The sequence below is a fragment of the Chaetodon auriga genome, chromosome 22, assembly GCF_051107435.1.
Source record: "Chaetodon auriga isolate fChaAug3 chromosome 22, fChaAug3.hap1, whole genome shotgun sequence".
Taxonomy (NCBI): Eukaryota; Metazoa; Chordata; class Actinopteri; order Chaetodontiformes; family Chaetodontidae; genus Chaetodon; species Chaetodon auriga.
In genome coordinates, this window is record NC_135095.1 from 10,314,899 (window position 1) to 10,331,431 (window position 16,533).

At 42.9% G+C, this 16,533-nt stretch overlaps 1 protein-coding gene across 4 annotated transcripts in view; it reads left to right on the top strand.

Annotated features, from left to right (window-relative positions):
- The window catches only part of grm8a (glutamate receptor, metabotropic 8a), a 204,484-nt gene that overhangs the window by 151,485 nt on the left and 36,466 nt on the right, over positions 1–16,533 (top strand). For all 4 annotated transcript variants that reach the window (XM_076721878.1, XM_076721876.1, XM_076721877.1 and 1 more), the window contains exon 7: positions 8,691–8,891. In XM_076721878.1, coding sequence (XP_076577993.1) covers positions 8,691–8,891 — 201 coding nt within the window. The remainder of the gene's footprint in view (positions 1–8,690; positions 8,892–16,533) is intronic.

Genomic DNA, 16,533 nt, shown 5'->3' on the forward strand with positions numbered 1-16,533 from the left:
TCCTCTATCCTGTCATCTCCCTGACGTCTTTCAGACATGTTTGATGAATGAGAGAAAAGCTAATTAAGCCACCTTTATGCAAATGTATTCATCTCCATCTGAATTAAGTTTGCATTATCCTGGGATTTACAAATACGTCTCTTCACTTAATTATTCCCACGTTCATCTCATCTGCACCCTGAAAAGGAAAATGAATATGCGTGTAGTTTGTATGTGAGCCTGCCTGAGAAAACAGAAGAAAAGCAAAGAAAAAATCATTTAGGCAGCTGGAGTGGAGAAGGAGGGAATTGAATATGTGTTTCTAATTGATGTTTAATTAAGGAGCTTGTCCAAATCATTAGTCTGTCTGTCATCCGTGATGCCATCAATCACTCTCTGTGTAAAACCTGGCTGGCACGCTGGTCCATGAAGGCATCCATCAAGGCACTTAGCCAGTCAGCATTCCTGCATTAGCCTCACCTCACTGCCTTAATGTATTGGTTTGGGTTTGTATTAGACACAGTACTGGCCTCACTAGAAAAGGCAGCGGAGCACATATTTTAGGGGTTTCACTGGCATCGGTCTCGTTCTTCAGCCTCCTGGCGTATGAACCGGGAGATACAGGCCGTGGAGCGTCGGAGTCGAACAGGTGTCTCACCTCAAAACACGTCTTACTCTGAGTGTGGCGTGTTCATTATGGCCTGTCACAGCACAGAGGCTTTCCTTTGAAAATGAGGGAGATTCTCTTTTGACTTATGGTCTATGGAGGCGATGCACAAAGACACCACAGCTTCTCCACTGCTGTTCATTTCTCCCATCTAAATTATCTAGATCACCGTCAGACTTACGATGGCAAACACTGGATGGAACGGGAGCATCCCATCTGCACTCACTGGCTTTCATTGTAGTTGATTGAGATGCTTTCTTCCACTGAAGGAAAAGAGCTCGCACCCAGAATCAAAGCTATTTACTGACTTTTTAATGTAATATCACACTATCCCCTGTGCTGCTGTAACACTCCAGACTACCCCTGCTGTTGGATTAATAAAGGATAATCTTATTTTATGGATAGTTAATAGCAAGTTGTTTCACTTACAGCTGAAAAAGCAGCTTGCATGGACTTCAGACTTTTACGTCATGATCTCTTTGTTTGCTTTACATTTTCATCAAGGTTACGTTGTTGTTTCTTGGTGATGCAGGCATGTGCAGGGACCTCGTTGGCGTATTAAAGTTTAAAATGTTTTTTTTGTACTTTCGCACATTACAAACCTGAATCAGTAGCTGAAAGTCGGGCAGGAAATCAGTGAAAATATATGAATTCATCTCAGGGTCAAAGGAGTAATTGAGACAGTAATAAAATTCACCCTGTGATGGATGTATTACATGTGCAGACAGATACAGACACATACATTCGGTCCTTGGAGAATTCCTAATTGAAGGCGATTGCTGTTTTTGCCGCTCTGACAGTTTGATTATGTTAAAATAACGATTAGTCCTCAACAGCCTTTTGTTTCATTTTACATCTCCACGTTTCTCCATTGTTTAATATCTATTACACTGACAGACCCTGAAATCTGTCCAATCAGCGTCAAGCACGCTATGCTTCAAAAGCCTAATAATGACAAAGAAGAGCCATTTTTCCATTTAACTGAGGGTTTCATGTGCTCTGTATGAGGTTCAAAAGAATTCACTGGTTGTGCTTTATCTTCAAGACTTCAAGGCTCGTTACACAAAGATTTCAGCTCTTCACATGTGTTCTTAAGGTTATATTTGGGTTGCTGTTCTCTCCAATAATACTGATGTTCTTACCAGAGTGAGTCATGATGCCACCACCTCTGCATTAATGTTGAAGTGCCAGGTTAGATGATTCAAGAGGAATCTCATGTAGTTGAAGATATACCAGAAGAGGTCTGTTTCAAAATGCACAATGTGTTCTGAAAAACGATAATGATAAAAAGAAAAACACCACCATGACTTCATCTTCAAAGATCTCTTTAAAGTTCTTGGTCCCAACTGTATAGCTGTTATCTTTTGTCATCGAGAGGCTTTAAAGTTTAATTTTTCCTCAACCATACGATTTGGAACAGCAGGTGTCGCGATCTACAAATGGCAGATTATCTCAATTTCAAACCGAACTTTCATCATGAAATAAGTTTTTTTTGAACAAAGCCATGCCCGTGGCTTTTTATTACATAGAGCAAGATGAGTAACGCCTTTATACAGATCTAGAAACAGATCACAGCACCCGGCCTGCATGCCTATGCAACACGAACAAATAATCAACTACAAAATATGAAAATGACTTGGAGGCAGATATGGAGATGATTGCGTCCTCATGCAGTTTTTGGTTAGCAGATCTCTTATGAGACATGAAAGTCACTTTTCATCTGTGCTTCTGCCTCTGAGAGGTTTTGCAAGTCTTCTCTTTTTTTTTTTTTTTAGAGTTTTAAATGCAAATCCTCCCAAACCAAGCAGCCAGCTAACCAAGCTGCCTGTGGTCTCCGATGTCATTAACACTGAGTGAGAGGCTGAATTGAAAGCAACTCCAAGGAACTTTCATTCTGTGTATGATTGTGTGTGAGCCCCGCTGCCTCGCGTCATAACGATCGCCATGTGGCTGGGCCGTGCGTTTGTTTTGGAAGCGAGTGAAAGAAAGATGCAACTCTTCGTCAATGCTACTTTTCTACTCTAAACACAGCACAGCAGTGAGGTGATATATCTATTTGTGGCTATGTGGGATTGATACGTTGCTGGGTTTCCATCCAAATATGCACATGTGCATTTGAACACGCTAACGTTTAGTCCATCCGTCTCTGTGCTTCTCTGTCTCCACCTACCTCTCAACCTTTATCCCTGTTTGTATCTTCCCCCTTTTGGCCCGCACACAAAGGCAAGACTGCGCTGCGCTGAGTACTGTCTACTCGCGTATTAAAGACTCTGTTGAAGATGTCTTTTTATTTCGCACCTACTCACACACATCCTGTGCAGAGGTGAAATGAACAGGTTTGTAGGCCACTTCATTGGTGTGACAGGCTGTTACTGGCTGCAGACAACGGCCTGAACGACACCAATAAAAGCTGCATTGTATTGTGCTCTTCACACACCCTCCTCACACACACGCATGCACCCCTTGCTCCGGTTACAGCACCTGACGCAATCCCAGGAAACAGAGACAGTAGTGTTTTCCCAGTTAGCACTACTCATAACAGCAGCAGTCGTTTAACTGTCTCAGGGCAGGGATTGCATTGTCTTGCGATATGCTGATTAATGATGCATCGTGTCGTTTCACATCTCATAAGAACAGCGCAGAGAAATTCTCATTATGCTATGATCTGTGGCTCAGAGGACAGCATTTTTTGTTGTACTTTTTCTCTGAATGGAAACGTGCACAAATGCTGAGTGCAAGCAAGTGTGCACGCATGCCGATGCATCAGGAAGAGACAAGCGACACACTGTAGTAAGGTCACAAATCTGGTTACAAATAATGGCTGCAATCATCAATCTGATGTTTATGGGTCAGTTTTAAAAGGTCAAGACAAACCCCTCTATCAATATGCCTCTACTGACACGCTTATTATGAGGCCATTGAGAAAGCAGCTGTACCCTCTTCAGGTCTCTCCTTACAAAATGAGCTTTTTAAGTATTTCAGTTCCAGCTTGGAAACTTCATTAGTACAGCATTGATAAAACATTGTTAACTGACGTCTCTCTGCTAAAGCTAAATTTTAAAATATCACCAGAACAGCAGCAGTTACCAGCCTCCAGATATTAGGAAGATTGCAGATTATTACCGTAGATAATGCAGAGAACCAGAGTTTGCCATATGTGTTACTAATGAGGAAAATCAATATATAATAATATAGTACTCCAGTGGTATTCACAGTCAAATTAATGCCTAAAAATGCAATAAAAGTACGCAAAACCCCTCTTGGAGCATAATCAACTTTTCCCCTATCTATTCATATACTCAGTGTGCTCCAAATACTCATATTTGTGTCAATTAGGGCTTAATACACTACTTATAATTTAAGCAGCTAACTGCATAGGCTCCACAGCTATGAATGGAAGCAGCACACTTAACCATATTTGGTTGAAATTGGGTGTTGTACATATTATGGGCAGTGAAATTTGCTTCAGGAGTCGTTTTGAGAAATTCTATGAATGTTCTGATTCTCTTGCTGTGAAAACTCACCATTTTTACCCATTGCACAGATTCATGCTGACCCCTGTCACTGTTTCACATGAAGGGTGGAGCTGCAAACTCTTAGCCGCCACCGGTCGTTGCAGGAGAGATTGATTTTGGGAACAGTGTCACTTTTAGTGCCACCCGTGTGCTATGTAAAGGTGCATTGCTGTGAAAACATTTGCTAATGTATGTCTTGTTTAGCTTTATTTGTTGACTGTTAGCATAATTAGATTTGTAATTATGGTGACCATTAGGCAGCCCGCTCAAGGGCCCTTTGTTGATCAGTGAGACTGTACAGAGACATTTCAGAACGATCTGTTCTCAGACAGAAACACATATTGATTTCTGGTTCGTGCGGCACAAATTACCGATTCCACGGCGTGAAGTATGCTGTACTATCATTTAAGTTGTTTTAGAGATTGTAGCCCTTAACTACATTCTGCACTGTGCTCCGACACGCTGCGAGCAGTGCAGCAGATGATGCACATAATCAGCCAGCGTGGATGTGAGTGTGTGCGTGTCTGTGTTTATGTGTTTGCCTGTGAGTGTGTTATGACAATAAGCCATATGGCCATAAGCTGAGTAAAGTCTATTGGCTTTCCTTTGTGAGCGTTCATATTAGAAGTTAAAGAGTCCCAAAAGCAGGCAGTCTACTGGCAAAACAACTGTTATTGTGCAAGAGGTGTTTATGAAATGGATGCATACAGATTTTACTTTTTATTACCTGAGTGCGCATCCAGAGCCAAACAAAATCTTTCCGTTTCAGTGCAACAATGAACTACGAGTCTTCTGCCTTCTTGTCATGTGCTTTTTTTTTTTTATTGCGCAATGAATTTCTTAGTTTTCTGTTTATTTTTGCCACCCATAAAATAAAATTCTCTCTTAAGACTAGGCTGAAAAGCAGAGTTTTGCTGTTCCCGGGGTTAAACGTTTTAAGCCTGTTTCATTGCTTTGCTGCACCTGCAGCCACACGCAACAGTGATGTCACTGAGTCCTGGAGTACATTTACATTACAATACTCTATAAAACAGAACCAACATTTACACAAAATTCAGGGTAAATCTGAGCATTACAAAACTGTGCAGTGAAGTCCAAACACTAATACAACTTTGTATAGTCTGGTTAAACGTCGTAGACCATCATTGAGGCCCGTAACCCCAGAGCTGCTCCTGTGATCCCTCTGCAGTGGAGCCAGTGGAGGTTATGCATCAAGCAGCTTATTGCCAAACATAATACTCTTTTGTTTTTCTGTGAATGATGTCCAGGTTGTGTTGTGTAGCCACAAAGCCAGATTAAACCATAGTAGCTCAATCCTCCACATATTAGAAGGAGATAAACTGCAGCGGCAACATGTCGCACAACAGTTAAAAGAGGTCATTGCTTCATTCCCAAAATTCATCGCTTGCAGTGAATAAAGGAATCTTACACTGAGAGGGATAACGGACGAGCAAATATGTTTAAATACTTTAATCCATACAGAGCGCGATTCACTTATTTCAGCCTGTAGCTTAAATGGTAGATCTGTGCTATTTTAATTGGTGCTGTCATAGATTAAAGCGCTGCAACACATCTGAGCGTCGACTTCCTTAAACTCTTTGTTTAATGTCACGTCTGCATTCATCGTATCGGGCAGCGGCTGCAGTGAGATTTTGTGACAAGAGCAGCAAATTAACAGCCAGTTGGATCCATCACGGCATTTAGGCAGTCAGTTAGTTGCATTAGCTTCACCTTGCTGCACTTCTCGACTGGTTTTTATTTCCACCAGACGCAGCGGGTTGACCGATATAGAATTCATCTCACCCTGCTGGACAGAGGGTATTTGTCTGGGCTAAGTAGCATCAATCACATTAGCGAGGCTGTTACCAGAGTAACCCCAGGGCACGACGAGACGTTTAAACCTCTGAAAAGCTTTTAGGCCTCAGTAGTATTGTTTGACACGTGAGAGCGCGACACCGGTAAACTGTTGCGGTTTTAAATATTTTTTTAAAGACACACAACATCAAAATCAGCATCAAAAAATGAGATATTCAGAGGCTATTTTACTCCATACAATTGGTTGTTGACTTGTAGGCAATAAAGACAATTAAATATAGATTTGGCGATGAGCTTAGAAAACTGGGCTTGTGGCCAGAATTTCAGAGGCTAATGAGAACAGCTCTCCTCTCTCTGTGCGACTACTGAGGTGTGAATGTGTGTAATTACGAATACCGAGCAGGTTGTTGGCCGAAAGGTGGACGCCTTCTCTGGATAAATAAAGGTTGCTGACATTTGTGCAGCTGGTTTTTCTAATGAATTGTCAAATTTTAAGGCAGTGATACACAAAACAGCATGTTGGCCAGCTCCGATGAGCAACAGGAAACGGCTCACTAGATTTTTGACCCTCAGTCTCAGTCTGCTGCCTTAAGCAGGCGGTTTTTCCCCCCGTGCATTTGGCTCAAACCATGACCTGCTGGATCACCTCACTGCACGTGCTCATGGAATCAATAGCGTATTGACTGGATACAATCAGTAGAAGAATAGCTCCAGGTTCGAGTCTTTGGACGGGCTTGGAGAGGGGAAAGAAACGTTGTCTCTGAGCATAATCCAGGCAGCGATTACGTCGTCACCGCGGCGTGATTATGAATGCAAATGAGTGGGTTGTAAACAACTGTGTGATTTCTCAGAGACGCGGTTCGTGTGTGAGGCTGAATGCAAGTTCGGCATTGACAGAGAGTCGTACTTTCCTCTTCAAGTTTGATCTGCAGCTCTCTTTCTTTCTCCATTACAAATACACACACATTAACCATCTGTCTGCCTCTTCTCTCTCCACACACACACATGCACACACACACACTTATAGGTACTGTACAGAGCTGTTATCCGGGGATTGAAAGGAGATGAGTTCCATTATCTGTCCAGTATAGTGATCAGCTGCTTGGATAGGCCACATGGCACGGCGACAAAGCTGACTAATTTCCTACAGGGGCACACACACACACATACACACAAACACCTCTACCACCATCCCCACCAACAAGAAACGAACAGATACAGACATGCATACAGAACACCCGACAGCCTTCTATAACTGTGGATTGGATTTTATTCTCAGGACCCCATTAATTCCTTATGGATTCTCATATTGATTGAGGGGCCTCTGGTCTTGTTAATTCAACTCAGCCCAGACGGGGTTTTGATTCAGTTTGTATTGCCTGAAGGTGACTGCTACTTGTAAGAAATGGGTGAATAACGTCAAGGGACGGGCAGCGGGGAGCGGAGCGAGACAGAGGAGTGAATGAGAGGAAGGGGGGAAAGGAGGTGAACGAGAGGGAGACAGAAATGAGGCAGAAGTAAGAGATAAGAGAAGTAACAACAGCAAAAAAGAAAAAAAAGACAAGGAAGGAGAGGGTTAAATAAACATAGATTTCCTGTAGTAGCTCCATTCCTTGAGCTTTTTGATGAAAAACAGCATGTCATCATCAATTACTGATTTCCATCTTAATGCATCAAGGAGGTTTTATTTTCACTCCGCTCTGCCTTTTCATTAGCTCATCATGCTAATAAGCCGTTACATAAAACCCTCTCAGTGAGTCGCTGCTCGGAGCTAAGTTGCGTGTTTGGGTGTGCATGTATGTGTCAGAGTGGGAGGGAGTGGCTTGACGTGTGTATGCAGCTGTGTGTGCTGTGCACGCACGAAAGCATGAAGACCAAATTGAAATATGTGTTTGTTTCATCGCCAGTTGATGAACTTGAATATAACTCTGCAGTAATTAATTAGGCTGCAGTCATAAGATAGGCCTTGTAGAGAGAGGACAAAAACACAAGACAGACACATCAGAGAGCATCTAAACGTTACTGTAACAAGCAACAAAATATACGTTGCATGTCTGGTAAAATGTATGGAGTATGATTGTAGAGTACAGTATACAGAATGTAGTCGTCAGCACACAGCCTGTGACGTGTTTCAGAAAGAGGACAGGGGGAATAGTTTGTCTTCCCCGAACACTTTCTTGCCTTTCTCTCATACAAGGAAATGCCATTATCAGTGGTTCAGAAAATGTAAAGAAGGAACATGTTGTTCCTTCTTCTGTAACTTTGCTACCAGGGCGAGAATGGACTGAGAGGAGTTATTTGTCATTGTCAGGCTGAGTGCCCTGCTACCTGTCCGATGGTCAGCCCGTCTTGCAGAAGTTCTTTTTTCTGTGTGTCTCGGGTCTCCTTTTTCTCTCTCTTTCACTTGGCTGTATTTCGGTTTTATTTTTACCTGTTGACTTCCCTCTCTATTTTTTCCCTCAGCCAAACTCTACCTACTTTGATCTGTATTACTGTATGTCTCATTTTCTCTCTGTTATAAACTTATAACTCTTGATCATTTGCATTCCAAACCTTGTTGTGATGTCCATTTGACATAGTCCTTAAACATGCTGTGCTGTGTTCACTGTTCTTACTCTGATTATGACTTAAATCCAAAACAGCTACCAAAGAAACAATATGATACCTCCTCACTCTCTCCTTAAACCCCCTTTCTCTTCTTATCCTTCTCTCAGGATTAGAAAAGGTTGGTCGTGATTCCAGTTACGAACAAGAGGGGAAGGTTCAGTTTGTGATGGACGCGGTGTACGCCATGGCCCACGCCCTGCACCGCATGCACCGGGAGCTCTGCTACGGATACCCGGGCCTCTGCCCGCGCATGGCTAACATCGACGGCAAAGAGCTGCTCAGCCACATCCGCGCCGTCAGCTTTAATGGTGAGTTCTACTCTGGTTTTTGGGGAATAGATTCCAGCATAGTGATTTTGCTCTGTCGATGATTTTCCTGAACCATTCACACATGTAGGAGGACGCTTTGGACTCGTGCAAACATCCAATACATCGATGCACAGACTCACACTCAGCTCACATCTTACAGAGCAAAATTCCCTCCTTTCCTCTGCTTTCCAGTACCTTGTAGCAGACATCAGTCCTTCCATATTAATAGAGACTACAGTAATGAACTATTAGGCTGTAAAGCGCTGTGGCACTCCTTCAGAACAACAGTTAAAAAAGGACAGATTAGAGCCTTCGAATGCTTAGACACTGCGCAGTAATCCTGTAGTGTTTATCCACCCTGACTTGACTAATTCATCTCACACTTTAACAATGCTAAGCCCAGCTCCTCGTCTAATTTGTCTCATCCTTATCATGGAAACGTGTCACGTTGCGTTTCACCTTCATAAGTAACTGAAGCCCGCTGCTTACCCCAAACATATTATCTGCTTGTATTTTGCGTTTTGCAGATGGTGATTTGGTCTTGTGACACTTTGAACCTCAATTTTTCATTTCCTGTCTCTCTCCGCGACTTCCTCCACCGCTGACAAATTTAAGTGGGTGAAATGCATTTGCTCATTTTCCTCTAAATAATATCAGGCACCTCATTTGAATATTCTCTTATTAATCCACTCCCCCATCCCCCAACGCGTCTGTACCTGCTTTTCTGTCTGCCTTTTCATTTCCTGTGTTCCTCTGTCAGATATTACGTGGAATACATATAGCTTTGCCAGAGATAGAGAAAGGCAGTCTTATTGCGAGGATTACAGAACTGCTTGTCTGATTTTAGTTTTAGTGGAAAGATTGAAATTGCGTGAGTGTGTCTGTGCAGGAATGTGTGCGAAATATGTGTCTGTGTTTGTTGTTTCCGGTGCTATCTCTGTCTGTCATCGCTCGAAGTGTGAGAAACCAATTCACAGGCGGCAGCTGATTGCTCTTTCATACCGCAACGGCAGGTTTGTGCTCAGGTGTGTTTCTCTGTCCCCGCCGGCCCACAGGGTGCAGAAATCACGCCATAACCACAAGGTTACAAACTTTATACCCCAATGCATCACCGAACCCTTCTCACTCACTGAAAGTCGCCTTACACAAAATGTGCCGCCGCTGTCCCTGAGAGAACATAAAGAACTAAATTAGGTAGAGCTGAAAACGATACGCGCATAATGGTTTGATGTTGAAGTTATCGAGCAGGCAGTCACGCACCTGCCGTTGCAAATGTTTCATGAGCTCGTGACACCTTCAGATGGCTTGACAGAAAGTTTGAGATAAAAGCCTCACCTTCAGTAAAGGCCTGATTTTTTTTTTTTGTATTGTATATGTAGCTGCTCGCCTTTGTTAGTGTCTGCGTCACATGTCCACGAATTTCAGATCCCAATAGATGTATAATTTACTGATCAAAGACTTGAAAGTCTTAAAATATCTAAGGTATGAATAAGTTATACCGCGCTCCCCGCACACAACTCCCTGATTTCAGAGAAAACTGAGGAATATTTGAGGAGGAGACATGAACGCATCGCATTGGCAGACCATTTAAATAATGCAAATCAAGTCGGTAAAAACATGGAAAATACTTTGAACGTTGATGCAAAAGATGCAGGAGTGAAGAGAAGGAAGCGATGGATTAGTCAGAGTGTGCAGCACCGGGTGGTTGGAATTAAACCGACGCTGCGCTGCTTCATTACACCAGTGTGTCAGTGTTATAATGGCCCTTTTCATTCACTTATGTCTTACTGGAAAATGTTTCCGACGCTTTGACGCCGGTTCATACAAGTCGAACATCAGTTCCAAGTATCTGGAAACGAATATTTCTACAGAGCACTTACATTATTTCTGAATCCTCTGCTCACGGCTGCCAGTAAGTTTGAAAACACATAGATGGGTCCCTCTTGGGTCTTTTCCCATTCTGATTCGCTTTGATTTCTCGAAGGACTGGAAAAAAAAAAAAAAACTTTGTGGCTTTGAGGTTTTTTTTTTTTTTTTCCCACAGTGTGGTTGCCTGCCTGCCTGCCTTGAAGTATTGTTCTTCCCGCTTCCAAAAACTAGTTTTGTTTCTGTTGTGGGTTCATTTGTTTGCATAGCGATAAAACACAGAAGTGAAATACTTCTGATAAAATCCACAAAGAGCAGATTTTGCAACAGAAGAACAGTGGGGGGGTTTAATACTTTAATACTGACGCTCAGTTTTCACTTCAGAGCTTTGTCAGTAAATTGTAAAAAGGAAAAGGTGGCTCGGCGAAGTTAGGCTGTGCCATTAAACAGCTTGTACGTAGACTTTGGCACCTGCGTATACTGAATGTCATCTTTCTAATGGCAGTTATCAAAGCTCAGACATAATGTCTTCCAAGGTTTTCTAAGAAAACTAAGCTTGGTTACTTTTTCCCCGTCTCACTATATTCCATTAAATGTTTAAAGGCCTCTCTGCTGTATTTGTCTGAAGGGCAGAAGAAGAAGAGTGATGGGTTTTTTTTGGGTGGCTCTTTGTTGTACTTATTCTTATCTGGGTTGGTTACATCGACAGAAGCCTGCAAGACTTAAAGCTTTTAAGCCGGCTACTTTATGTCTGTGTACGCGTAAATGCCTGGGTATATTTGTGTTCTCCAATTAAAAGCAGTTTCGTTATCCGTGTATTTAGGATATTGACATCACAGTGATAACGCTGAAGAAGAAGAGAAGGGGCAAAGATGGAGCTCTCTCTCTCTCTCTCTCTCTCTCTCTCTCTCTGTATTTGTGGCACATACAAGGAGAGGGTAAGTTAAAGTTGCTGAAGCATGGATTCTCTTTCTGTCTCTGCTCTTTCTGGATCCATACCAATTCACCTTTGGAACAGTTGCACGAAGGAACAAGACAGAGTTGGAGGGAGGGGACGATTTCAAGTTGTTAGGGCAGTGATTGTTCTCCTGTTGGATCTGCACCAAGACAACTTAACTCACAAAGTGAAGCCTAACAGGCAAGAGTGACAGGAAGGGAACGAGAGGTGCCGAAAAGCAACATGAGGGGACGAGGCAGGTGACAAAGCCAACAAGGAAGTGTTCAGCTGTGGGGTTTTAAGGTGGACATCTCCTCCAACAAGATGGGACTTGCTCCTTGATATCCAGTTACTACTGCGTCTAAAAACATCCATTAATGATGAAAATAAAATGCTTCATAATTAGGGTGGCCCCCTGGATAGAAGATGGTTTAATCCCCCATGAAAATAAGATAGATCCGCCCTGTGGAAGTATCACTGAGCCCTGAATAATGTATAAAAGCAGCATTTGTTTTAGATAAATGCAGCAGTTTCTGCCTCTTGAAGTTGCAAAATTGCACCAAAAATTTGAATATTTATAATCATTTACCAAAGTCCCGCTGTAAGAAATATTGAAATGATAAATCTTCATGAGCTCAAAATGATCACTCACTTGAATTACCCCATGAACATTGCACGCAGACACACACACACACACACACACACAAACAGACAGGCAGAGGCTGGTGCATTGCAGAGCGAGTGGGACAAACAATAAGGAAACAAACCCTGGAGCAGCAATGACACACCATGCTGTCCAGCTTTTATTTGTCGGTGGGTTTATTGGCTCATCCAGGCGAGCACACACATTCATGCCCATAAAACACGGGCAGAAACTAATGCACACACATACTGAGGCCATTATGAGTCACGGAATCCAAAACGAAAACAAACATCCTGCTTTCTGCTTTCCCCCATTTACCTATGATTATATATTAAAAGGGTGCATCATCACATAAGTAACGTCTTTAAAATGCTCAGACGTTGTCCTTAAAGTTAGAATCAAGTCTGTGTGAGAAGGCGATCTGTCTGAGACTGTCACTAAAGACAGAAGGAGCTTCAGCGAACAGACTGTGACGTCACGCTGCAGTGCAAGAGCAGAGCAATCGGCAATCAGACGAGTAAAAAGATGAAAAGATGTGATGCTATCTGTCGAATGTGGGACATCTGAACGATTAACACCCACTTTTAAAAGCTGCTTCACAATGTTCCCAAACTGTTAGAGGTGTTGATTCATCGACGGAGCTGAAACTAATCTGAAATAGTTTTCAAAAACACAAACCACTTGCAGAAAGTACACCACAAGTACAAAGTAAGAGAAACTAAAGAAGAACTATTTTCTCAGTGTGTGTGTGTGTGTGTGTGTGTGTGTGTGTGTGTGTGTGTGTGTGTGTGTGTATATGTTTTGTTGATTACGTGTAGAATTTGCTTGCTGTGACGTACTTTTGTCTTTGCTCACTTCTTGTCAGTCAGGATGCAGCGACAGAAACGATTCAGATACTGTTCTTGATGGCCCAACACACACACACACACACACACACACACACACACACACACACACACACACACACACCCACGCACACACAGGCATTGTGGTCGCCCACACAGATTAATTTGGCCTATTCACACTCTCCTGGCTTTGTTTGTTGTAAGTACGTCTCGAAGTGGCTTTTCAAATAGAGCTGTGCTAATGTTTCTTGCCTCATCACTCTTTTTCTCTCTCGTACTATCGTTTTCTGTTTCTTTCCCTCCCTGTCGAGTCTCTTGTCCTTCACTTCTCACCTTTTCTGCCTCGTTCTCTCTATTGTCTCCCTTTCACCTCTCTCTCTCTCTCTCTCTCTCTCTCTCTCTCTCTCCCCACTGGTTCGTCAACTCAAGGCTACAGTTCGCACGTTTTCTTGAGCTTTTTCTTTTCCTTCTCTAAATCCTCATCAGGTTTTGAACAGTCAAATTTGAACTTGTGAGGAGAGCTTAAACCCAACAACCCCCTTTATGGAGACTCCATTGTTTTCTTTTTTTACTTCAAGGGAGTTTCACCACTCTGTTAAAGTAGTTCGGTATCAGATAGAAACCACACTGCTTACATCGTAACATCAAGTGCAAGTCCCCCAAATATAAATCCTCAGTACACCTGCAATACAGCAAGAGACATGCTGTAAAAACTGCCACTCGAGTGAAATACCAAACAGATCTGACAAATCAAAGGCTGCTTCCTTCTCAACTTGCTGGCCCGCCCTTCAGCTGATGAAATTGCAGCCACTGTGCTTCTTTAAGAATTTAAGGTGACATATTTTTAAACTTGCTCGCTTGTGAACGGCTGAGCCTTAACACAGGATGCCCCTTTCATACCCAATCGTGATGCTGCCACCCGTCACCAGTGAACCTGTTTACCTGTGGGATGTTCCAAACAGGTGTTACTGGAGCATTCCACATCTTTCCCAGTCTTTCGCTGCTCCCGTCCCAACTTGTTTGAAACATAGCGCTGGCATCAAATTCAGGATAAGCAGATATTTACAGAAATCAATGAAGTTGATGAGGTCAAACATGAAATACATTCTCTTTGTACTGTTTTCAGTTGAGTCAGAAAGAAAGAAACAGATTACCACAGTGTCCCAGCTTTGTTGGAATTGGGCTTGTGTGTGTGTGTGTGTGTTTGTCTCATTTTGATCCAGGGAAAATATCTCCTGCTGAGAGACATGATGGGCATCGCCATGGGAAGCGACTCGCACTAATTAGAGTGGCTTGACTTTGAGACGATGAACTCTGTACTTGGCTGTACAACCTTGCTGGAAGAGAGAGACAAGTAGGGAGGGATTGAGGCGATGTGAGGAGGATGAGGGATTCAGAGGACTAACCATGAGGGATGATGAAGCACACTCTCATAACGACCTCAGAGATGGAGAGACAGCACTGGAGGAGTAACTTGCTTGAAGATGATGAACCTGACCGGGCATTAATGATCTTGGAGAGAGGAAGAGGAAGCGAAGGAGACAGAGGGGGTTATTGGAGTGGAGGAACGAGGGAGATGGAGAGAACATATGGAGAAGAGACGAGGGCAAGGTGCAGGTGGAGAGGAGAGGGAACCAGAGGACGGCGATGAGGAAAAAAAAGATGGCCAGCTGGCTTGGAAAGTACGAGAGCTTGTTGGCAGGAGAGACAAGTGCAAAAGACAAAGAGACAGGATGTGTTTGGGTTGAGAGATACAGCAAAGATGAACTTTGCTTAGCTAGAAGGAAACAGGGAGGGAGGGAGTCATCTACGCTTTCTCCGTTTGGCAAGGAACGCCAGGACATAGGAAGAGTAAAAAATGGAGACATTGAGTTCTTGACTAGCTGTAAAATGATCTTGCAAAGAAAAAAAAACAGATGGTGAAAGACAGAGAAGAGGTGCTGACTGGGATATATCAAACTTCAGCAGGGCACGATGACCTTGAGTCGCAAGAAACTGTGAGAAAACAATGAGGAGGAAGATTTTTGTGTTATATAGAGCATGACTTTTGAAAGAATCAGATGGGAGATACAGAAACTTTACTAGCATATCCATCTTGAAAGAAAGGTAGCAGAGGAGACGGGCAAATCAAGAAGTAAATGGTGAAAAGGAAGGCATGGGAGCTGAAAGACGTCAAACTTCCTAGTGTCAGGGCAACCTTGGGAAGGAGCAGATGGAGGGAGAAAGCATGCCTGACTTTCATCCGGAGCGTCATGATGGTGAGCGTGGGTCATGTCCAAAATAATGCAGCTGCGTTTGGAAACATCTTCTTCACTTTCTGATTTTCATCCATTGTGGGCAGTTGTTTTTTGTCCACCAAAGTGGGACATTTTGAGAAAATGCTGGTCCCGTGCTGTAGTTTGGATGCGGTAATCTTTGCAGAATTGATGCAGTTGTTGTGATGAAGCAGCCTTTTCAGCTTCACGTTGCTGTCAAATCTTTCTTTTCTTACTTTGTGTTGAATAGGGCCAATCACGCATCACAGGTAGTGAGTGCACAGGTACGAAACAGATCAAAAATGGTAATCAACTCATCATCCTGGTCATTTTTCAAGCAAACATTTGCGGCCTCCAAATTCTCAAATGTGTGTCAGACATCACAGTTCCTGAATATCTTGGTTTGGGCCATTAATCAGATAAAACAAGCTGTGCAATTACATTACTAATACTCCTATACCATACGGGCATTTTTCACATCTTCCAGCTGAACTTACTGCATCCCAGCTCTGTGTTAATGCCCAGCGCACAGACATGAGAACGGCGTCAACCTTAGCTCTTGACAGGAAAGTGAAAAAGAGTATTTTCCTGAATAGCAGACTACAGCCCCCATTCCAAAAAAAAAGCTGTGACTGTAAAACCTAAAAAGAAAAACATAACACAATCGTCATTCAATTGACTATATGTCAGAAAAGAATTCGCAAATTATCACAGGAAGTTTTAGGCTTTTGCACGGCGTCCCAGCGTTGTTGAAACCCGGGTTGTGTTCAGCAGTACAATAACTCAAGTGTCAGAGGATGTCAAGGCTCATACATTACACCGTGGGTGTTTTCATACATTGTTTCATTCAGGTCTTTTGTGTGTTCGTACCTGTCACACAGGCGGGAACATAGCTACTCAGACTCGCACATAATCTCCTACTTACTACCTGCTGTTCACTTACAAGCTGCAGGTAGTAAGTAGGAGATTATTGGCATAATGTAAGGTGCGCGGAACCGCCTTGCTTTGCCTGGTAGCGCTCTATTACAGTAAAGAAGCAGTACGCGCGCACTGCAGGCTGAAGCTGCACACTTACACATACACATGATTTCATTGT